The sequence below is a fragment of the Balaenoptera musculus genome, chromosome 2 (assembly GCF_009873245.2).
Source record: "Balaenoptera musculus isolate JJ_BM4_2016_0621 chromosome 2, mBalMus1.pri.v3, whole genome shotgun sequence".
NCBI lineage: Eukaryota > Metazoa > Chordata > Mammalia > Artiodactyla > Balaenopteridae > Balaenoptera > Balaenoptera musculus.
Genome location: NC_045786.1, coordinates 108,783,361 through 108,808,647, shown reverse-complemented (window position 1 = coordinate 108,808,647; position 25,287 = coordinate 108,783,361). Strand labels below are relative to the sequence as shown.

Genomic DNA, 25,287 nt, shown 5'->3' with positions numbered 1-25,287 from the left:
CAATTGACAAGCTGACCTTAAAATTCATATGGAAATGCAAACAACCCAGAATAGCCAAAATGATCTTGAAAAAGAAGAACAACATTGGAGACATCACACTTCATGATTTCAAAACTACAAAGCTACAGTAATCAACTCAGGGTGGTGCTGGAATAAGGACAGAAATTCAGATCAATGAAACATAATCGAGAGCCCAGATAAACCTTTACACTCATGGTAAGTTGATTTTCAACAAAGGTGCCAAGGCAAGTCATGGGGAAATAATAGTCTTTTCAACAAGTAGTGCTGAAACAATTGGATGTTCATGTGCAAATAAGAATAAAGTTGGACTCCTACCTCACAACATATTCAAAAATTAATTTAGAATAGATCATAAATCTAAATGTAAGAGCTTAAATTATAAAACTCTTAGAAGAAAACACAAATGTAAATATCCACGATCTTGAATTAAGCAATGGTTTCTTAGATTCTGAAAGCACACATGACAAAAGAAAAACTAGATAAATTGGACTTCATAAAAATTGTAAACTTTTGTGCTTCAAAAAACACCATCCAGAAACTGAGGGACTTCCCTGGTGGGGTAGTGGTTAAGAATCCGTCTGCCAATGCAGGGGACATGGGTTCGAGCCCTGGTCCAGGAAGATCCCATATGCCGCAGAGCAACTCAGCCCGTGCACCACAACTACTGAGCCTGTGCTCTGGAGCCTGAGAGCCACAACTACTGAGCCCACGCACCACAACTACTGAAGCCCACGTGCCTAGAGCCTGTGCTCCGCAACAAGAGAAGCCCCTGCAATGAGAAGCCTGTGCACCGCAATGAAGAGTAGCCCCCACTCGATGCAACTAGAGAAAGCCCGCGCGCAGCAACGAAGACCCAACGCAACCAAAAATAAATAAATTAATTAAAAAAAAAAAAAAGAAACTGAAAAGGTGGGACTTCCCCGGTGGCGCAGTGGTTAAGAATCTGCCTGCCAATGCAGGGGACACGGGTTCGGTACAACTACTGAGCCCAAGCGCCACAACTACTGAAGCCCATGCGCCTAGACCCCATGCTACGCGACAGGAGAAGCCACCGCAATGAGAAGCCCGCGCACCACAACGAAGAGTAGCCCCTGCTCGCTGCAACTAGAGAAAGCCCACACGCAGCAATGAAGACCCAACGCAGCCAAAAAATAAAAGAAACTGAAAAGGCAACACACAGGATTGGAGACTATATTTGCAAATTATATCTCTGACAAGGGACTTATATCCAGAATATTTAAAGAACTCATAACTCAACAATGAAAAAACGAATAACCCAATCTTAAAATGCATGAAGAATTTGAACAGATTTTTTTCCAAAGAAGGTATATGAAGAGCCAATAAGCACATAAAAAATGCTCAACATCATTAGTCATTAGGAAAATGCAAATAAAAATCACGAGATACTACTTCACACTCACTAGGATGGCTATTATTAAAAAAGACACTTTTGGCTGGAACTGCCATCTTCCAGTCATTCACCAAAATGACAAACACAAATGGAAAGAAGAGAAGCACCTGCTATATGTTCTCTAGGCCTTTTAGAAAACATGTTGTTGTTCCTTTGGCCACATACATGCAAACCTACAAAGAAGGAGATATTGTAAACCTCAAGGGAATGGGCACTATTCAAAGAGGAATGCCCCACAAATGTTACCAAGGCAAAACTGGAAGAGTCTACTATATTACCCAGCATGCTGTTGGCATTGTTGTAAACAAACGAGTTAAGAGAATTAACCAAGAGAATTAACGTATATACTGAATGTATTAAACATTCTTAAGAGCCAAGATAGCTTCCTGGAACATGTGAAGGAAAATAATCAGAAAAAGAAGGAAGCCAAAGACAATGGTACTTGGATTCAACTAAAGCAACAGCCTGTTTCACCCAGAGAAGCAAACTTTGTAAAAACCAATGGAAAAGAGCCTGAACTGCTGAAACCCATTCCCTATGAATTCACAGCATGAAAGGTATAAAAAAAAAAATAAAAGGCCTTGGGACTGTTATAAAAACCACTGAACTGTACACTTTAAAAGCATTAATTGTATATGAATTATATTTCAATAAAGCTACTATTAAAAGTGTAGGGCTGCAGGGGAGGCCAAGGCGGGGAAAATGGCGGACGGAAAGGCGGGAGAGGAGAAACCTGAAAAGCCGCAGCGAGCTGGAGCCGCCGGAGAGTGAACCAGAGGAAATGCCTCCAGAAGCAAAGATGAGGATGAAAAATATTGGAAGGGATACACCAACATCAGCAGGACCAAATTCCTTCAATAAAGGAAAGCATGGGTTTTCTGATAACCAGAAGCTATGGGAGCGAAATATAAAATCTCATCTTGGAAATGTCCATGACCAAGACAATTAAATGATGTGTTTTGAAATTGGGGTATGGGGTGGGTGTAAAGTTAAAAGGAACAGTTTCCTTTTTTAAAGAATGGTATAAGACTATCTTTGGAGCCGCCTTTTTTTTTTCTTTTTCTTTTTTTAAAGATTGAGTGGTACACTAATAAATGAGAATTTGAAATTAAAGGTAATTTATGTTTTATATACAGATTTCAAGACATTTGCTAATTTTGTAGTTTCATGTGATTAGTTTCCGAAGGTTATAGATGATTAAAAAAATCAGAAATGGTACCTTTCTAAGAATTGCATATTTTTTTAGACACAACTACTAGCACATTAAGAGGGAAGCAAAAAGTTGTCTATTTAAACTGTAGGCAGTTACTCTCTAACTTAACTCCCTTGTTAACCTAAAGTCTGGCTCCCAGGAACAGCCTTATAGAGAAGGGAGTATTGTATTGGGAGGAAAATGTTGCTGGACTATTGACTGAGAAAGTAAATTAGATAAAAATGAAAATACAGCTTTTTTTTTTTCCTAATGGGCATTTGTTTTGTTTCGAATCATCATAAACTAGTTATTGCATTGCTATCAGTGGATACAGATGCTTAGCTCTTTAAAAAGAACATTTTAAAATTTTATGTAAACTGTTGAGTATTTAAAATAGCCCACTTCACTTTAGAGGGTCTTGTCTACCTTTGATAGTCTTCAAAGAACAACAATTTGCTACCAAAGTAAATCAGTATTTTGAATGTGCTTCTCTTGATTTTTGTTATTAGCTAGCTCCTGTAAGCATTTCCACCAGATCTTCAGGCAAATCATAAGGAAGCTGTTTCTTTTAAAATAACAAACCACCACCAAAAATTTAAATGTACATAATAGTTAAATATTTGGCTGTTCTTATTTTGTAAAGGATATAAACACCAAAAAAAAAAGGCAACATTGTATGAAGATGGAAAATAAGAAAGATGCACTTTCTGTAACTTTATCAAAGCATTTTATGTTACTAACTTGTGAAATCCAATTTGATTTGAACTTATTACAGGAATTCTTATTTAGCACAATAATATGGTTTCTTTTAACTGTACACATATTAACCAGTGGCCTCTCAAAAGCACATTTTAGATACTGAAAATAAAAGGAAAGAAAATGCATCTTTAAACATATTTTATGGAATCTTTGACCACATATACTTTGTTAATCTTTGTGTTGTAGGATTGTGTTTATTTTGTATTTTTGTATATGAATTCTTTTTTTAATGTGACAGTTAAACACATCTTTAAAAGCATAGTCACACATAAAAGAAACATATAGTATAATGATTTCCTTGAAAACTCTTACAATGTTAGATTTGGAGGCAGCTTCAGACTGTTTAATTGGTGATAACTACTCGCTGAGCTCTTTCAATAGGTAATAACTCCAGAGAAGCAGCCTGTATATATTCCTAATACTTTGTTCACTTGCATTTGAGTTTAGAGTAAGCCCCAAGTAAAACAATGGAAATGTATATAGAACGATTAGTTCTTACTTACATGGTTTAATTATATCAAGATACATGAATTTAACTTGCTTTAACGTAGGCAAACTTCCCATTTTTGTTCATTTTAATGTTTATGTTGAAATAATATCCCAAAACGACTGAGATGAATGTCTTTACCAAAATACCAATAAATCTGTCAAACTCTAAAAAAAAAAAAAAAAAAAAGTATATATATACACATATATATAATGTACACACATATGTGTATATACAGTTTATATATTTAAATATATACATATGTGTATATATGATATATATGATACACACATCAGAGAATTGAATATAAAACTAAAGAAAGTGAATAATAAAAAAATCTTGAAATCGTCTAATGATGATTTTCAAAGAAAAACTAGTACAGATATCATTTCCTTGAAAGCTTGGTGGTTAATTTCCTTGGTCAAGAAGCTGCCTGCCTTAATCTCTAGATTACCTCAGCATATGCACATTCTCACATTAATAATACATATATACGGTCTTCAGGTATTATCAAGCCATTGGCATTTACCTAGTAAATCAAACATTATTTCCTGGGCTCCAAGTTTATATTAAATTCTGATTTACCTTCCAAGGTGTTTTAGACAAGGATTCAGATAAGCTTTGGCAAATGACCTCGAGGGAAGTAATTTTGGTTTTGTATGACCTAGATGGATTTTTCTGCTAAGGAGCTTTACTTGAATAACTGCTCACCTTTTTAACTCTGCTATGGCAGACACACTGATCTCTGAAAGTATAAGTTTAATCCTTAAGGCTGGCCCTCAGGCTTCTTTAGTTAGCTGATAAAAAGGATAAAAAGGACTCCTTGAATAACACATGAGTTGCGATGGTGCTGGGTAGATGAATTTTGGACTCTGGTGATGTAAGAAGTCCAAAAAAAGGGCTTAAGACTTGTTTACTGTCATTAATTTCATATTATTTAATATGATCACAATATGTCATGTATATGATTTTGTGTATGTATATATTTCTATTTAGAAAAAAAGGTCATGGAAATGTTATCAAAATGTTAATAATAATGACCTCAAGGTGGTAGGTGATTATTGTTTTTTCTTTTTATTCTATTGGACTTCCCAAGTTTTACACTGTATATATGTATTACATTAAAAAAATGTTTTTAATTGCAAAAGTGATTGTAAAAGAAATTCAAACACTAAAAAGAAATATAAAATAAAAATCGAAGTGCTCTCCCTTATTCCCTTTTTTCTGATTCACTTTTCAGAGGAAATCATTTAATAGTTTTATGTATCTTCTTTTAAATTCCCTATTTATTTATTTATGTATGTATGTATGTATGTATGTATGTATGTATGTATGTCACACTGCGCAGCATGCCAGATCTTAGTTCCCCGACCAGGAATCAAACCTTCGCCCCCTGCAGCAGAAGTTCAGATTCTTAACCAGCGGACCACCAGAGAAGTCCCTCTTCCATTATGTTTATTCATATTATATATAGAATTTAAAAATGGGATCTTAATGTTTACGATTCTGCAACTTTCTATTCTAATTTTAAATATTTTTCATTTTTCTAAGTCAATCTCCTTTTAAACATCTGCACAGGTTAAATGAATCTGTGCAGATTTGTTCACTTTGCTATTGATGGGACATGTAGGCAGTTTCCAATATTCAGTAAGTATAAAAATGCTGCAGTAAATATCCTGGTGTATTTATTTTTCTGCACTCATGCTATAATTTCTATATGCTTAATTCCTCAAGGTGTATTTCTTTTTATCATGGTGTGTGTGTGTTGGGGGGGTTCATTTAGCCCAGTGAAAGAGAGAGAGCTTCTGCAGCCAGGCTTTCTGGATTCAAAATCCACCTTTGTTGTTTACCAGCTGTGTGATCTTATAGATTACTTAACTTTTATAGGCCTTCATTTCCCCATCTGCAAAATGGAGACAATAACATTATCTCCCTTGTAGGGTTGTGAGGAGGATTAAATGAGTTAGTAATTACAAAGCACTTAAAAGGGTGCCTACACATAGTAAGCTCTGTATAAGTGTTTGTAAGTTAATTTTAAAAATATCTGTTCCTTTCATTATCCCCTATAATGTTACCTCTTTAATTTATTATATAACAAAAACATAAGAATAAACTTACTTGAACTATCTTGAGTTTTGAAAAGCTTGATAACTATAGTGATCTCTCCATAGATAAAAGGTTAAATGATGCCGTAACTTAAAATTAAGAAACATTTCCATAAGATTATCTCAAAATGTCAGTATTGCTTCCTTTATCCTCTTAGACTTCCCGTATATTTTTAAAAAATCATTTTTATTATGAGATTTTCAAATACACACAAAACTACAGACACTAGTATAATGAACCCCCATGTACTTATTACCCAGATTCAATAGTTATCCTCAGTGCATGGCCAATTATGTTTCATCTGTACTCTACCCATTATCCCCTCAAACTATTTTGTAGCAAATCCTAGTTATCATATCATTTCATCTGTAAATATTTTAGTATGCTTCTCTAAGCAATAAGGACCCTTCTTTTTTTTTGTAATATAACCATTATATCATTATCATACATTAAAAACAATTAACAATAACCCCTTAATAGCAAATATCCAGGAGAAACTTCAAATTTATACAATTATTATATGTCTTTCCCCAATACACTTTTAAAAATATGTAATAAGAAAATGGAATTCTTTTTTTAAAATTAATTTATTAATTTATTTTTTTGGCTGCTTTGTGTATTTGTTGCTGTGTGTGGGCTTTCTCTAGTTGTGGCGAGCGGGGGCTACTCTTCGTTGCAGTGCGCAGGCTTCTTATTGCAGTGGCTTCTCTTGTTGCAGAGCACAGGCTCTAGGCGCGTGGGCTTCAGTAGTTGTGGCGCGCAGTCTCAGTAGTTGTGGTATGTGGGCTCTAGAGTGCAGGCTCAGTAGTTGTGGCTCAAGGGCTTAGTCACTCTGAGGCATATGGGATCTTCCTGGACCGGGGATCGAACCCATGTTCCATGCATTGGCAGGCGGATTCTTAACCACTGCACCACCAGGGAAGTCCCAGAAAATAGACTTCTTTACAGAACTTAGGTTCTTGAAAGTCTTCCATTGAATGAATTTTCATAAATCAGATCCTACTTTTCCTTTAACTAAGCTATAAAGTACTTATTATCCACCTGAGCATGCTAATGAAGAGTAACAACCTTTTTTATTAGCCTTGGAGAAAGAACAACTAACTAGGAACATAAAACACACAACTTTTACAACTATTATTTGTTTTCTGTCTTCACTACCAAGGGACATATGATGGATAGAGTGAATCTTGTAAAAAATTGTCAAAATTCTAGAATATATTTATAAATACATCATTTTTGAAATCTTTAGAAAAGAATGATTCCTAGAAGACAGCAATACTAAGAATTAGTCATCTCAAGCTAAACTTACTATCTTATTTTTTTAACTTTCAATTTTGAAATAAGTTTAAACAAAAAAAATGCAAAAAAAATAAAAAGACTTCCTATATATATCCTTTACCCAGCTTCCCCAAATGTTATTATTGGGATGCCATAGTTGAAATAAATGGATTTCAAGAAGGCAATTGACATTTCCTTTAAAATCTTGGATACAAATATGTTCATTCTGTACCACGAGACTCAATTTTGGTTTTCATTTTCTTAGTATTGTCACTTTTTAAGAAAAAGTATGTTAAAATTCTTATTGCTAAGAAGGATGTAAGTGCGTCAGGTGATAAATACTGTTAGGTAAAGTCATAGTTACCTGAACAACTACATCAAGAGAATGTTACTTAATGCATGAAAAACTGCTTGGTGAAAGGTTCGTGACACACCAGTGCCTTTGTTTTGGCCAAGTTCTGTGGAACACCTTTATCTAATTAACTACTAACAAAGAGTTTGGAAGGATGGCTGATACATTGCACTACCCAATTGGGATTCAAAGAGATTGCCACAGGATGCGGCACTGACGCAGAATCAACAAGACGAAATTTAATAAGTCTAAACATTAAGGACAAAAATATTAACCGCTAAATTAAAAGACTGAAGAAAAGCTGGCTTGGCAGTTCAGGGAGCACGAAGTAAGGGCTTTAGTTTACTGCAAACTCTGTATGAGCCAACAGAGTGATGTGACTACCACCCTCCCAACCCAATGCAACAGAAGACTGTACTCCTCTGTCTTGTCTGACCACCTTTAAAGCACAGTTTTAGACTTAGGAATCAGTTAAAGAATTTCAGGAGAAACTGGACCATGACCAAAGAGGGTAAAGCTGTTGAAGGAACTAGACTTACTTTGCCTGGAGAAAAAAGGGCGTGGAATGACTGCTGTCATTAATTGTGGTGACCTGTCCCATGGAAGAGGAAGCAGACCTAGCATGCCATACCAGACAGCAGAACTAATAATGTAATTAATATTAATAGCTGGCACTTTTGAGTGTTTAATATGTGGTAGGCATTTACATGCATTATCTTGTTTAATATATTTATTCTATGAGGGGTTAGTTTCTATTATTATCTTAGTCTTATAGATTAGGAAAACAAAACTCAGAGAGGCCAAGGCAACATAGATAGTACATCAAGTAGCTAATGTCCATAATGAATTAATACTTGTAATACATTTAGAAGAGTGTTAGGACATGATAAGTGCCTAATAAAACTTAGCGGCAATAAAAATAATAGTATCATTATAATTATATTTAAATATTATTATTATTGTATTGACTTAGGTCAGTGGTTCTCAGCCTTGGCTACACATTAGAATGACTTTAAAAAATACTGATGTCCGAGGACTTCCTTGGTGGTACAGTGGGTAAGACTCCGCGCTCCCAATGCAGGGGGCCTGGGTTTGATTCCTGGTCAGGGAACTAGATCCTGCATACATGCTGTAACTAAGATGTCTGCATGCCACAACAAAGATCCCACAAGCCGCAACTAAGACCCAGTGCAGCCAAAATAAACAAATAAATAAATATTTAAAAAAAAATACTGATGTCCGGATCCTACCTTCAGAGACCCTGACTGAAGGGGTCTGAGATATGGCCTGATCGTCTGACATTTTAAAAGTTCCCCAGGTGAAGAAAACATTCACAAAGACACATCTGATAAAGACTACTACCAGAATATACAAAGAACACTTACAATTCAACAAGAAAATGAACAATCTGCTTAAAAAATGGGCAACAGATCTGAACAGACACCTCACCGAAGAAGATATACAGGTAGCAAATAAGTATATGAAAAGATGCTCCACATTACATGCCATTAGGGAATTGAAAATTAAAACAATAATATGATACCACTACACACCTATTAGAATGGGCAAAATCCAAAACACTGACAACAGCAAATGCTGACAAGAATGTGGAGCGGGCTTCCCTGGTGGCACAGTGGCTAAGAATCTGCCTGCCAATGCAGCGGACACGGGTTCGAGCCCTGGTCTGGGAAGATCCCACATGCCACGGAGCAACTAAGACCGTGAGTCACAACTACTGAGTCTGCGCGTCTGGAGCCTGTGCTCCGCAAGGGGAGAGGCCGCAACAGTGAGTGGCCCGCGCACCGCGATGAAGAGTGGTCCCCACTTGCCGCAACTGGAGAAAGCCCTCGCACAGAAACGAAGAACTAACACAGCCAAAAATAAATAAATAAATAAATTTATAAAAAAAAAAAAAAAAAAAGAATGTGGAGCAACAGGAACTCTCATTCACTGCTTATGGAAATGCAAAATGGGGGGTATTCCCTGGAGGTCCAGTGGTTAGGACTTGGCGCTCTCGATCCCTGGTCAGGGAACTAAGATCCCAACACTATGCAGCTCAGCAAAAAAAAAAAAAAAAAAAAAAAAAAAAGAAATGCAAAATGGTACAGCTACTTTGGAAGACAGTTTGGCAGTTTCTTACAAAAGTAAACATATTCTTGTGGGAGGGAGGGAGAATTAGATGAAGGTAGTCAAAAGGTACAAACTTCCAGTTACAAGAAAAATATGTACTAGGGATGTCATTTATGACATGATAACAATAATTAACACTGCTGAACGTTATAAATGAAAGTTGTTAACAGAGTAAATCCTAAGAGTTCTCATCACAAGGAAAAAATAATTTTTAAATCTATTTCTTTAATGTGGTATCTATATGAGATGACGGATGTTCACTAAACCTACTGTGGTCATCATTTCATGATATATGTAAGTCAAATAATCATGTTGTACATCTTAAGCTTATACAGTGCGGTATGTCGATTATATCTCAGTAAAACCGGAAGGAAAAAACCAAACATTCTTACCATACAATCCAGAAATTATGGTCCTTAGTATTCATCCAAATGAGTTGAAAACTTATGTCCATGTAAAAATTTGCACCTTGATGTTTACAGAAGCTTATTTTTATTGCCAAAACTTGGAAGCATCCAAGATGTCCTTCAGTAGGTGGATGGATAAATAAACTTTGGTACATCCGGACAACAGAATATTATTCAGCCCTAAAAAGAAATGAGCTATTAAGCCATGAAACGACATGAAAGAACATTAAATGCATATTACTAAGTGAAAGAAACCAACATGAAAAGGCTATATACTGTATGATTTCAACTATATAACATTCTGGATAAGGTAAAACAACAGACAGGGTAAAAAGATTAGTGGTTGCCAGGGGCTAGGGGTGAATGGGATGAATACATAGAGCACAAGTGATTTTTAGGGCTGTGAAACTATTCTATAATGATGGATATGTGAGATGATATATTTGTCAAAATCCGTAGACTATACAACACCAAGAGTGAACTCTAATGTGAACTATGGACTTTGAGTGATAATGATGTGTCAACATAGGTTCGTTAATTGTAACAAATGTACTATCCTGTGGGGGATTTTGACAGTTGTGCATGTATAGGGGCAGGAGGTGTATGGGAATTCTCTGTATTTTCTGCTCAACTTTACTGCGAACCTAAACTGCTCTAAAAAATAGTCTATTAAAAAAAAAAGTTCCCCAAGTGACTCTAATGTGCAGCTAAGGTTGAAAATTACTGGTCTAGGTTCTTTGCATACGCAATCTCCTTCAACTCTTCTAACGCTCATCTAATTATGTAGCTGTTGTCATCCTTTTTTACATATGAGGAAACTGAGGTTTGGAGGGATCAAATAATTTATCCAAGTTCACTCAGGTAGTAAAATGGGAACAGGGTTTCACATATTGGTCGGCCAGCTTCTACCACACCACTTTTTAATAATTGGAGCTCATAGATCGGGGTAAAATGCATTGCCTCATGAATCATTTCCCAACACTGGAAATATCATAGAAAAGGCTGGATAACAAGTCAGGGATGGCACAGACAAATTACTACATTGTTTTTTTTCAGTATGAGGGAAGACAGAGTAAGTTATCTTTAACATTCCTTCAGACTCTAAGAGCCCGAAGAGTTGAAGGCCTGGGTTTGAGAACGAGATGGGTCCCTGAGGAGCTATGAGACCCTGAGCAAGTCACCTAACTTCTCTGAGCTTTTCCTCTTATATAAAGATAATACCTACGCTGTTAGATCATTTTTTTTTTTTAATTTTATTTATTTATTTATTTATGGCTGTGTTGGGTCTTCATTTCTGTGCGAGGGCTTTCTCCAGTTGCGGCAAGCGGGGGCCACTCTTCATCGCGGTGCGCGGGCCTCTCACTGTCGCGGCCTCTCTTGTTGCGGAGCACAGGCTCCAGACGCGCAGGCTCAGTAACTGTGGCTCACGGGCCCAGTTGCTCCGCGGCATGTGGGATCTTCCCAGACCAGGGCTCGAACCCGTGTCCCCTGCATTGGCAGGCAGATTCTCAACCACTGCGCCACCAGGGAAGCCCCTAGATCATTTTTTATATATAATAAAATTATATATGAGGATTAAATAATAATATATGTTAAAGTCTCTTGCTAACTGTAAAGCTTCATAGAAATCAGTTTTAACTTTAAGGTGTTTAATCATCCTAAAACCTGGTTTGCATTACAGCACTCCTTTGTTTAAAATGTCCAAGAGACATTGGGGTCAGCATCACCCAAAGAACAACATTGTTCACCCAACGTTCAGACTCCTTAGCACAAGACCCTTAGCTAATTGATTCCAATTAACCTCAATGTTCTCTTCCAGCCACTACCTCCACCCTAGGTTCCAGCCAAATTTAATTTCCTACTCTTCCAAAATGACTGATGACATTCTTTCATATTCAGAGCCTCTCAGAAATTGAGGAAAGCCACAGACATCCCCATTTCCAGTTAAAAGTTGAAGAAATGCCCATTTTTTGTAGTGTATTTGAAATGTTTACAGCTAACAATGCTTTTGATACATAAAAAACTTAGTGTCATATAATTGTGTTATTCATAAGATTTACTTTAAAAATTACTTCATTGTAATGTCAATCAGTGGGATAAGAGTTTAAATTTGAATGAACGTCTTCCTTTTTGATCTTGTTGAATGGTTCCGAGTGACTGTGTATATACTGAAGATCCTTCATGAAAGTGGGGCCTATACCAAAAGGCAGCCTGTTCCCTCTCCTCCCCCACGAGGAGTCCTCTCCACATCTCTATGCCTCTCCATGTGGTCTTCTTAATGTTTGGCCAGCTCCAAACATAGTTCACACATTATTTTTGAAGCCTTCCAAGATATCATTACCTCCTTGATGGTCCCAGTGTACCTGACAATATTATGTGATAAGTATGATCATGGAGCCAGACACAGTGGATGTGAATACATCTACCTTCCTCTAGACTTTTATAGTTTATTGAAGATGAGGTCTGTGGCTTCCTCACTGTACCTTACACTGCTTGGCACATAGCAATTCTCAAAGTTCATTATTCTTAGATTTTGACATCAAGGTGAAATATTAACGTGTAAATATATCCTGGTTTCTTGGGACATATATTCAAGTACGGTCAGTTGCCTTCATCTGGGTCTCCTGTTTTCTGCAGGGCTTTATTCCTTTCCTTTAATGCTCTTATTCCGGGATCTCATTTCAATTAAAAAATGATACAATAATAAAATCACAAAAAAGGTCAGCATTTTTGGATAAGGTTTCTTTAAAGTATGCTACAGCCATTAATTTTCCAGGTAGGAAGTGGGTGGTATAAATAGAGATGGTGAGGGAATAAAGGAAACTATACCTTTATATAATTATTTAAATTCTGATCTATCTTTAAAACAAGTATTTTAAAGATTTCTTCTCCATTCTTATTGCCAAAAACTAGGCCTTTTCTCTCTCCACTACTGGAGGATTTTAGCAATCTCCCAGTTAATCTCCTTGTCTAGGTAGCTCCTTTTAGCCATTCTGGACACCCTTGCTCTATACATCTTTGTAAGACTTTTATAATTTTTCCAGTTAATGTCCTAGTCCAGAACTTGTTACTTTCCTCAGCCTAAATTCTGCATCCCACACATTTAAGTCCCTGCTTACTTTAGCTCCTATCTTCTATATCATTGCTTAATGCTGGTTTTTGCTTGGGGCACAGGTCCTCTTTCCTTTGTTTCAGAACAGATCAGGCTTTGCTTGTATTCTTACTCCTCCCTTGAAGTGTTCACATTCTACCCATTCTTCAAGTCCAAAAGGAATGCCACTTCCTCCTTGAAGATTTTCCTGGCAGCTCCAAGTCACATTCATAGCTTGCAAATAATTATTCTCATGTGCTGAACTTGGGACAAGATAGTGGAATCCTCCACTCTTTTATCTTAATTTGACCTACTAACAGGAGACCTGGGAACCCTTACCTGCCACAATGGAACATGTACCTATAGATATCTGAGGTGCAAATCTGTAATTTCCAAAATACTAGTTCTTCAAGCATATGTAGCAGCTTCTCTGATTGCTTAAAGGAACACGACTCAAATACTATCATGTAATAATCATTTTCGTTTAAAAGATGAAAAAGTGATAGTACAGTGGGTGTACGGGGCATGGGTTTACTTATCTCACAAACCAATGGATTCATTTCTTGATTAAAAAAAAAGCTATATTCACATTTCCAATTAATTACATCCTAAATGTCTCCAAGCCCGTCCCATAAGCAGGCATATTTCGTTTTCAACGCGTGTGAAATAAAATGTTTGAAGGGAATAATAATGGACATATTGGAGACTACAACGCAGAGGAAGAACTCAAAAGCACACTCGAGGAGCTGCTTCTATTGGGGACGCCGCTGGGCCTGATTCACGCTTTTGGGAGCCGCAGTGCTCTCATCTGTACAATGGAGAGGATACTCGACAATATTTACCTCCCAGGGTGGTGGTGAAAGTTTTTCTTTCTGGTGAACTGCCGGGCGGTTTGCCTACCGAAAGGAGGCGCTTTTCTTCCCCCGACGCACTTCCGTGCGCGAGGAGGGATGACCAGCCGAGAGGAGGGGAAGCTCGTGGCTGAGGTCGCCTGGGCCGCAGCTTTGACGGGCAGCGTCGGGGCCTTCAGCAGGAGCACGTCAAGTGTGTACACACCGTGCAAAACACGCTGAGCGTGCGTGCACCCGTGTGCGCGGGGTGCTGGGAGTGCGCTCGGATTGACAGCGAAGGGTGAAAGCGCAGGGCGTACGACAGAAAAGCGACAGCCGACGAGGCCGAAGGAGTCCGAGGCCCCGGTAGCGGCGACGACGCGTCCGGTCGCCCGGCGCCCCGACTAGGCGCCCCAGCGCTGTGGGCCGACCGGTCTCCGCAGCGCCCCACGTGGCGGCCGGCAGGGTCGAGCGGGGAGAGCGTATTTGCTCCGCCTCCGCGGCGCACGGTTGCCCTCCGCAGTTTCCCCGCCCGGCTCTCACCCGACCCTCCACCCATCCCCCTCCCGGATCGCGATGGACGCTGCATTCCCCAGCCGTCGCCGCCGGCAGCACCGTGCGGGGTTCTGAGCTGCAGGGCCTGAGGAGACGCGTGCCGGAGACGGGACGTGAGCTGGCGGCCGCTGGTCTGGGGAACCTCTCGCTTCCCTGTCACTAGGTCCCGGCGGAGGAAGGGGAGGGACGAGACGCGGCTTTTCCTGTGCCGCCTGCCCGGCTCGACCTGCGCGGCCTGCAGCTTCCTGGGAACTCGAGGGCCGCGGCCGGGCCTTGCTCTGCCCGCGGCCTGCTTGGAGCTGGACCGGGGCGGTTTGGGACGACAGGCCCGGGTAAGCTTGAGGGAAGGGGAGGCGGGAGCGCCTTGGGCGGTCGGAAAGGCCAGGCGTGGTGCCGGCATCAGGGATGCACGGCGGCGGGCCGGGAGCGAGACCCCGGCCCCTGGTGAGGTCGGCGGGGCTGCCGCCGACTCACCCGCTTAGCCCCTTTGTTCCTCTCCCCCGGCCCTGCCCGCGGCGGGACCCGGCTTCTCCGAGCCGGAGCCCATGGCTGGCCCCCCTTGTCCTTGAGAAGGGTTCGCCGCCCGGCGGGGCCAGGGACGAACCGCCGGGCCTCGGAGTTCCGGGCGCCGCTCCCGGGAGACCCATCGCCCTGCCCGCCCCGGCGGCCTCCTCTCAGGCAGAGAGGCTTGCTGCTCCTCCCCCAAAACTTCCCCTCCTCCTCGACACAGGTAGCTAACTTAGCCGGGTTTGGTGCCGGAAGACCAGAGCGCGGTGCCTGCCTCTCCCGGCGCGGAGTCAGCTGGGCCCGCAGTGTTGGGTGCCCACCGGGACCTGCCGCTGGATTTATACACCTGTAGCTGGGTTACGTGGGACCCAAAGCTGTCCTTCCGTCAGGGCGCTTACGAGCTTTTGTAATGCTTATTGGTGCTGCTTCACCGAGGTTGTTGCTGCTGTCATTGTTGTTGTTTTTAACTAACTGCCCCATTCTGTGGGGCTGGGGAAGGAGGACCGTAGATTGGCCTGTGTTCTGATCCGTAACGTGTTAGTCCATTGCACTTACTTTTAGCATTTCTTTTTAAACTTTTAAGAACAGTTGTCAAGACTGCCAAAATTCCTAATCAAGTCTTTATTCATAGATAGATCTTGTGTCTAATTATCGTTTGTATTTGGACATCTTAAGAAGAGCAGTAAATAAATTGAGAAGTCAGCAGAATTTATGAAATTGGAGGTAATTTTAGAGTAGAAACTTAATTTGGGGGGAATTGGATCAAAGTGCTTAGTCTCCTTAAAATACTGAATCTAACCCTTATCAGAAGATCGGTTTTGGGTGGAGGAAGGGGAAAGAAGTTTGCTGGAAAAAAAAAAAAGAACCTTTTTGGTAAGGTGTTGTTTGCCTATTGGCGCAGACGTTAGTGATAAGCAGTAGTGGGATCCGAAGCTTGTTTGATTGTCTTTGACAAAGACGGCTCTGGTTTCCAGTTAAGCAGCAACCTAATCAGCTTATACTCTTGTGCAAAACTGGTTTTTATTTAGTACAATGTATGAAGTTAAACCCGAGGTATAAGGAAAGTTGAAAAACTGCATTAAGCGCTCTATCGAAACATACTTATGAGTCTTTTCTAATTCCTAGGAGGACACCACGAAAATTTGGCTCTAGCCGATGTAAAAGAAAAAAATTTTAAGCCCACGCCGATCAGTCCTGGACATTTAGAGGACTTTTTGCCTTTTAAAATTTGAGCAAAGGAGCTTTTAAAAAACCATGGCAGACGTGGATCCAGATACATTGCTGGAATGGCTACAGATGGGACAGGGAGATGAAAGGGACATGCAACTAATAGCCCTTGAACAGCTATGCATGCTGCTTTTGATGTCTGACAACGTGGATCGTTGTTTTGAAACGTAAGTACATCCCTTCATCATCTTCCTTTGGGGTTGCTGTAGGGACATCTACATAACATGTTTTCAACCATTTGCTGATTTCAGTTTGTGTAGAATTTTGTTTAGTGAGTTTTAAAACTATCTTTTAAAAAGTTCTTGCAGTTTTCCATTTACACTTCTCTGAGAAATAAAAATTGGTAGGTGAACTAACTCCTGTAATGATAATTGTGATGACACAAATGCTTGCTTATTGAATGAATAGGAATTAGTAGGGAATACTAATTTTAACCCATAGCTTGATTGATTCAATTTCAAAACATGTTATGAGCTGGGAGAATACAAATACTTCTTTAAAGGTGGTTATTTCTGTATCAAGTAATTGGCTTGAAATTGACATGAAAATGCAGATGATAATGAACATATGTTCCCAACTGCCCTTTGTTCATTGGTATTAAGTTTTAGGACACTGTACCTTTTTTTGGGGTTGGGGGGCGGTGGGGCAGTGCCACATGGCTTGCGGGATCTTAGTTCCCCCACCAGGGACTGAACCCAGGCTACTGCAGTGAAAGTGCTGAGTCCTAACCACTGGACCTTCAGGGAATTCCCTGTACTTTGTTAAGCAAATCATTGCTTTGTAAATTTCAGTTTGGAGAGGGTATAAATTGGATGTTAACCATGTAGCATACTTTTCGGAATAATAGAAACAGACTTTGATGTTTGGAGAGTTTAAGCTGTTTTATTCAGAGGTTGTATAGAATTTGTGCAAAAATGTAAAGGAATCAGTACTAGACTGGCCGTTAATGCCATGTTTTTCCTCTTATGTGATACTTGCCCAGTTAGATTAACTGTTCTTCTGAATGCTGAACACGTTTGGTTTTCATTGTTTATTTTACATTTATATTTACAATTTTGAATTCCGGTGATAAGTAAATGAAAACTCAGATGCTTCTATATTTGTTCTAATGCCGTTTTGAAGTAATTAGTAGAAAATGTTTGAGATGTTGACATAAAATTTGGTATAATTATCTTAATTTCTTTGAGGTGAGAATAAAGCCTGAATTACTAAATTGACAAAGCATTTTTAATCGTCTTCATTTTTGAATGATTAATGAAGATGAATTAATAAATGAATAGTTAATAATTCTTAGTTGTAAATCCCATTGAGACAGTACTATTATGATAAAAATCCTTATGAACAAAGTTCCCAAATCACAGTCTGTTAGTGACTCCTTTATTTCAAGTAGTTATTGTTATTGGCAAACTTTGAGAACATAATAATTTTGCTGCTCTGTTAACACTTGTTTTGGTCAGATTCATAGAAAAGTGAAATAGGTTTTTGAACATTCATGGATTTCATTAGAGGGTTTTCATTGACCTGAGAATTACTTTTGGTATTTTAAAAAGTAAGTCATACCTACCAGTCAAATCAACTATCATGTCTTCCATTAAGTAGTAACATATAGTAGAGATGTTTGTAATGGCATTTTTTAGAAGTGTTATTATATTGAAACAATTTTAAAGGAAATTTTAATTTATTTAAAAAATTTTTTACTTTACAAATTTATTTGTTTATTTTATTTTTGGCTGCGTTGGGTCTTCGTTGCTGTGCATGGGCTTTCTCTGGTTGCGGCGAGCGGGGGCTACTCTTCGTTGCATGGAGGTACCATGGATGATTCAGGTTACAACGGATGATGATGCCGTTCAGTGAGAGAGAACACTGGAAGAGGACCATGTTTTTGTTTTTTGTTTTTGGTTTTTTTTGGCCACGCCTCATGGCTTGTGGGATCTTAGTTCCCCAACCAGGGATTGAACCTGGGCCCCTGAAGTGAAAGCGCCAAGTCCTAACCACTGGACTGCCAAGGAAATCCCATGTTTTGAGGGGCTGAGATCATGAGTGTGGATGTGGCTAGATTCTCATATCTGCTTTGCATTTATTGTGTTGCATTATGTCGTTTTGACTGAAATATATGAAAAAAAACCTATCCCCCCATAGATGTAGCTGGAAAAGGGAGGAATGTTGTAATGATTTTTTGTGTGTAATTATGGATATTCTTCTTTGATATCATACCTAAACTGGGGAGGGGGGAGTGATAGTTTCTTTTTTTTTTAAGATTTTTTTAAGATTTTAATTAATTATTTATTTTTAAATTTTTGGCTGTGTTAGGACTTCGTTTCTGTGGGAGGGCTTTCTCTAGTTGCGGCGAGCGGGGGCCACTCTTCATCGCAGTGCACGGGCCTCTCACTGTCGCGGCCTCTCTTGTTGCGGAGCACAGGCTCCAGACGCGCAGGCTCAGTAATTGTGGCTCACGGGCCCAGCCGCTCCGTGGCACGTGGGATCTTCCCAGACCAGGGCTCGAACCCATGTCCCCTGCATTGGCAGGCAGACTCTCAACCACTGCGCCACCAGGGAAGCCCTTTTTTTTTTTTTAATTAATTTTTATTGGAGTATAGTTGCTTTACAATGTTGTGTTAGTTTCTGCTGTACAGCAGAGTGAGTCAGTTATACGTCCCCTCCTTTTTGGATTTCCTTCCCATTTGGGTCACCACAGAGCATTGAGTAGAGTTCCCTGTGCTATACAGTAGTTTCTCATTAGTTATCTATTTTATGCATAGTAGTGTATAGGCAAGTGATAGTTTCTGAAGGGTTAGTTATAATGCGGGTTCTGAAATCATATCAGTGAACTTGTCATACTCTTGTACATTAAAATCTGTTGGTCTCTCTGGTACTTTGAGTGGGTTTTTTTTTTTTTAATATTTATTTATTTATTCTTTTGGCTGTGCCGGGTCTTAGTTGTGGCACGCAGGATCTTTAGTTGCGGCATGTGGGATCTAGTTCCCTGACCAGGGATCGAACCCAGGCCCCCTGCATTGGGAGCCCGGAGCCTTAGCCACTGGACTACCAGGGAAGTTCCTGAGTGGGTTTTTTTAAACCCATGTTTAAGTTTGAAAGATCATGCACTGGTCATGTGAAAAGTATTGGTCTACTGAGTTATACAGATATTCCTAATGTTGCCATATGTCATTCTACAGTATCACAAACTCACATTTGTTATTATGACTACTAATCTCATCAGAAAGGTCTTTAAATATTGGGACGCTCTGCCAAGCTCTTGGTGGCAGGTACAAGTTGTGATTTTTGCTTGAAAGCTTGAATGTTATCATTGGCAACAAATACTGTTAGTTGTTTTTCCTTGAAGTGAAAAGCTTACTTGGTTAATTTTTGAGAAAATGTTTGCCAGATATCCAAGTCTGAATAACCACAATTTGCCTGAAGTTCTTTCAAGTAAAAATGATGTTGCATGAAAAAAAGTGGCTAGTTCAGCTCTCCAGCAGTCGTACAAGTACTCTTACTGTGCAGGAGTGCTTTATGCTTACTTTCCATTTCCTTAAGTAGGATATTAAAAAGATATGTATTCAAGGGTTGAGGTTCAGTAAAATAAATAATTCTTCCCTGCATGCTAGAGCTTGGCAGTGAAGACTACCATACCATTACTAGTGGTACAGTTTAGTGCCGCTGCCTTGATTCATGCTAAAGCACCAGCAGTTTTATCCACCATTGCTTGTGCATCATTAGTGCACGTCAACACAGGGAAGAGAGTGATTAAAGAAGAGAAAGAACATTTATGTTGAATACTAGTGAGAGGTCAAGTAGGGTGAAGACTAAAAGGTGTCCTTTGGATTTAGCAACATTCTCAAGATCATTGATCTTTTTTTTTAAAATAAATTTATTTGTTTTATTTATTTATTTTTGGCTGTGTTGGGTCTTCATTGCAGTACGCAGGCTTTCTCTAGTTGTGGTGAGCGGGGGCCACTCTTCGTTGCAGTGTGCGGGCTTCTCATTGCGGTGGCTTCTCTTGTTGCGGAGCACAGGCTTTAGAGCGCAGATTCAGTAGTTGTGGTGTACGGGCTTAGTTGCTCCGCGGCGTGTGGGATCTTCCCGGACCAGGGCTTGAACCCGTGTCCCCTGCATCGGCAGGTGGATTCTTAACCACTGTGCCTCCAGGGAAGTCCCAAGATCATTGATCTTAATGAGAGCTGAGTGGAGTGGCTTGAGGGCCAGATTTGAATGAGTTGAGGAAAGAAATGGAGACAGTGAGTGTGGAAAAATTATTGAGAAGTTGTATTATAATGGGAGTGTGGGGCTTTTTCTTTTAGAGGTCAAAGAGTTAGGAGAGAGAATGGATAATTCATAGTATAAGGATTCTGAGAAACTGGGAGTAATGTGCATAATGTGAATCACCTGGGGATCTTGTTAACATTGCAAATTCTGATTCAGTTATGGTGTGGTGCCTGATATTCTGCATTCCTAGTATGCTCTCAGATAATGCTGAAGTTGTTGGTTGGAAAATCCCACCTTGAGTATCGAAGCTCTGATCCACTGGTGGAGAGATAGATTTAAGGTAGTGTGTTCCTTGTTGTAACACAGGAAAGAGGGAGATGTTTTAGGTTTGATGGTAAAAAGTTGAAGGAATTTCTGTCTGATGACGTCTGTTTTCTCCCTGAAGTCGGAGATTGAAAAGAATGGTAATATCTAGGATTGGTATGGGGAGATGATTATGTTCATGCAGTGCTAGTGGCTTCATAGCAGATATCCCCACCTATAAGCTAACTATACGCAGAGTTACAGTCTTAAAATATTTTTATGGTCTTTTTTTCCCCAGCTTTATTGAGGTATAATTGACTATAGTCTAAAAATACTGATTTGACTGTATTATTCCTCTTTACAAAATCTTTTGTGTTCTTCACCTAGTGAATAAAATTTAAATGCCTTCAAAGACCTCTGCTGCATCTCACGCATACATACTACTATTACTTTTGTTTTTCCATTGCTAAGTATAGTGCTGGTGTACAGTAGCTAATATCCAGATATTGAACAGATTGAAGAAATTCTTTATATTGTGCCTGTTTTCCATAGTCCTTAAAATGCTTATAGAAAGTACTTTTGGAGTCAAACTGGTTGAGTCTGCTGGAGGAAGAGCATCGTGTTCTTCTCTATAGGAGAAACAGTGATTGCATCAATATGTATTGATGTTTTCTCTACCCACTTCCATTAATGTACCTGCCTTTTCCGTATTTTTTTCTACCCAGTGTCAGAGTAATAGGGAAGTGAAATTACTTTTTTTTATCGGTTCTGCAGCCGAGCCTTCCCTGCACAGAGAATGTTCATTGTATCAAACACATATAATCCTGAAAAGTTAGATAAGTGAATTTCTGTAAACAGAGCAGCTGTATATGTGCTTTTCAGTGGACAGCAGAGAAGTGCTGGAAGATGAGAAGCATGCTCTGTCAGGGTTCTTAACCTTGTGCTCTAGGGGGCTCATAGATAATGAGCTTCAGTGAGCTTTCATTTTGTTTTCAAAGTGTCTGTCACCTTAAAAATGTAAAAAACAAAACACTCGTCTAGTTTACAGCAATATATATGTATACTTTGCATAGTACTTGTTGACCGTGTCATTAGATCTTTGAATGCCTCAGAGCCCAGCACTGTCATTCTCATCTTTGTATCCTACCCCCAACACTTAGCACAGTGTTTGGCACCAAAAGGCATTCAGTAAGGGACTTCCCTGGCGGTCCAGTAGTTAAGTAGTTAAGACTTAGTAGTAGTTAAGTCCAGTAGTTAAGACTTCCCTGGCGGTCCAGTAGTTAAGACTCCAGGGGACATGGTAGGTTCGATCCCTGGTTGGAGAACTAAGATCCCACATGCCGCAGAGTGCGGCCAAAAAAACCCAAAAACAAACAAAACAAAAGGCATTCAATAAATATTTGTTGAACGAATTGTAGTCAGTTTTGTGTATGTATTTTAATTGGAGAAAAACAAGTCTACATATTGGAATTTGACTTACTCCTTTTTCTTTGAGAGGGAAGGCTGTAATTTTTAACTGTATGCCAAGAGTTATTGTAAGTTAAGCAATACAGAGTCAAGGCTGGGGGCAGGGGCAAGAATGAATAAAAAATAAAATGGATCAAAAGATGTTATTTATTATCTTCAAGAAACAAAATTTATTAATTTTTACAGTTAAAATTTTTAGTTTTTTTTTTTTAGTAAATGAAGTGCTCAATTTAGGGACTATATTCAGTAAAATATCACCACTATAGATAACTTCCTTTGTCTAAAAAAAGTTAAATTTCTTTATATTGTAAATCTTCTGAAATCTTGGTCCAAGACATAGTCTGGAAAAAGCATATGGTAGTAATAGTATAGAAACGATTACAGTTCCTAAAGGAAATTCTTTCTCTTTGTAACCTCATGAAACTTTTTTTGCTCTTGTTTTAAGTTACTTATCTCTGCTTCCATTAGGGAAAGATTCTTTCATCATTGCAGGTAGCATTTTGGAAACTATTGCTTAAATTGGAGTCATCTGAACATTCTACGTAATCTCATTTGTGTGGTTAACTGATCTGATAGTAGTTCTGTAGAGATTGAATGATCTTAAAGTTTCCTAATTAGGACACCTTTGGGTCTATAAATTGGTATTATAGTATAGTACTGGATTTAATATGTAAAAATAATTTCTACCTATGATGTAAGAGGTAAATATTTAGCAAGTTTAAAAGTTTTAATAACCCTTTAATTGTGATGCATCTATTTGTGCCATAGATGTGTTCTTTTAGCACTATTCAGGGAGGACTGTGATTATTGTATGTGTGCTATTTAATTTTGTCTTAAATTTATTTAAATTACATATGGATTTTGGCAAACGCATACAGTTGTGTAACTACCGCCACAACTGAAATTCAGAACAGTTCCATCATTCCCCAAAATTCTTTAGAGTTCTCCCTTTGAAGTTAAACCCTCCCCCAACCCCAGTGCCTGGCAACCAGTGGTCTTTTCTCTGTTGCTATAGTTTTGACTTTTCCAGAATGTCATATAAATGGAATCATATATACAGTGTGTAGCCTTTTGAGTTTTCTTGTAGTATATTACATTTGAGAGTCATCTATGTGTGTATAACAGTGCTGTCCCTTTAATTGCTAAGTAGTATTTCATTTTATGGATGTACCGCAGATGGTTTATCCATTCACCTCTTGAAAGACACTTGGGTTTTTCTAGTTTTGGTGATTATAACCAAAGTTGCTATAAACATTAGCATACAGATTTCTGTGTAAATTTGAGTTTTTATTTCTTCTACAGTTCTTACAGATAAATCTGACAAGATGTAGAAACTGATGAACTGATTTCAAAATTCATTTGAAAATGCAAAGGACCTAGCTAGCCAAAACATAAAAGTATAAGGTTGGAGGACTAATACTACTGTATTTCAGTTCTTATTATGCAGCTGCAGTAGTCTAAACAGTGTAGTATTGGTATAAAGGTAAATGGATCAATGAAATAGAATAGAGAGTTCAGAAATAGACTCACACATACCTAGACAACTTATTTCAACAAAGGTGCAAAGACAGTTCAGTGGAAAAAGGATATTTTTTTATGCTGCTGGAACAACTGGGTATCTATATGGAAAAAAGAAAAAAATTAACCTTTACCTATACCCCACACCATATACAAAAATAAGTTCAAAAGGAATCACAGACATGAACATAAAACCTAAAACTATAAAACCTCTAGAGGAAAACATAAGAGAAATCTTTGGGACCCTAGGTTAAGCAAATATTCTTTTTTTTTGTTTTTTAATTATTTATCTATTTATTTTTGGCTGTGTTGGGTCTTCGTTTCTGTGCAAGGGCTTTCTCCAGTTGCGGCGAGCAGGGGCCACTCTTCATCACGGTGCACGGGCCTCTCACTGTCGCGGCCTCTCGTTGCGAAGCACAGGCTCCAGACGCTCAGGCTCAGTAGTTGTGGCTCACGGGCCCAGTTGCTCCGCAGCATGTGGGATCTTCCCAGACCAGGGCTCGAACCCGTGTCCCCTGCATTGGCAGGTAGACTCTCAACCACTGCGCCACCAGGGAAGCCCTAAGCAAATATTCTTAAATAAACACCAAAAGCACAATCCAGAAGAGAATAAATTGATATGTTTGAAGGTTTTTTTTTTAATTAATTAATTTATTTATTTTAAAAATTTATTTATTTTTGGCTGCATTGGGTCTTCATTGCCACATGCGGGCTTCCTCTAGTTGCAGTGAGTGGGGGCCACTGTTTGTGGCGGTACACGGGCTTCTCATTGTGGTGGCTTCTCCTGTTGCAGAGCATGGGCTCTAGGCATGTGGGCTTCAGTAGTTGTGGCATGTGGGCTCAGTAGTTGTGGCTCTCAGGCTCTAGAGCGCAGGCTCAGTAGTTGTGGCACACGGGCTTAGTTGCTCCGCAGCATGTGGGATCTTCCAGGACCAGGGATCGAACCTGTGTCCCCTGCACTGACAGGTGGATTCTTAACCACTGTGCTACCAGGGAAGTCCGTGTTTGAAGGTTTTTACTAAATTCAATTTCTGTAATAGAAGACTGCTCAGGTTACTTAATTTTTCTTGAGTGAATTGTAGTATGTCTTTCAAGGAATTGGTTTATTTAATATAAATGAAAATTTATGGGCATAGTGTTGTTTGTAGTATGCTTTTTTATCCTTTGAATGTTTATATGGTCTGCAGTGATAATTCTCTTTTTCTTTTTTTTTTTTCCACACACACACACACACACTGTATTTTATTTTTACAAGAGATAAATAAACTGACAACAAGCATTGTAAGTGGATGACCACAACAAAAGCAACAGTGATTGCAATTACCAAACACGAAACACACTCATACTATGTCATAATATTGACATTCAGTCCAGTAATCCTCCACTGTAACAGCTCCTTTACTTTGCAGTGAAAATTGATTTGTATATTTTTTGCCTCTG

General features: G+C 39.1%; 1 protein-coding gene, 1 long non-coding RNA gene and 1 pseudogene across 7 annotated transcripts in view; 2 read left to right on the top strand and 1 right to left on the bottom strand.

Moving 5' to 3' along the window:
* Nucleotides 1-14,212, bottom strand: part of LOC118890109 — a 73,656-nt gene extending 59,444 nt beyond the window's left edge. The window contains exons 1-2 of one of the 2 annotated variants that reach the window (XR_005018676.1): nt 14,077-14,212; nt 10,129-10,323 (exon numbers count right to left, since the gene is read on the bottom strand). This is a non-coding gene — a long non-coding RNA (uncharacterized LOC118890109). The remainder of the gene's footprint in view (nt 1-10,128; nt 10,324-14,076) is intronic. The other variant, XR_005018677.1, reaches the window with a different exon arrangement.
* On the top strand, nt 1,505-1,986 carry LOC118890107 (annotated as a pseudogene).
* Nucleotides 14,213-14,812: 600 nt separating the features above from the next.
* HECTD1 (HECT domain E3 ubiquitin protein ligase 1) overlaps nt 14,813-25,287 on the top strand; it is a 96,650-nt gene continuing 86,175 nt past the window's right edge. For all 5 annotated transcript variants that reach the window (XM_036842421.1, XM_036842425.1, XM_036842423.1 and 2 more), the window contains exons 1-2: nt 14,813-14,951; nt 16,252-16,520. In XM_036842421.1, the coding sequence (XP_036698316.1) occupies nt 16,381-16,520 (140 nt within the window). In that variant the 5' untranslated portion in view covers nt 14,813-14,951; nt 16,252-16,380. The remainder of the gene's footprint in view (nt 14,952-16,251; nt 16,521-25,287) is intronic.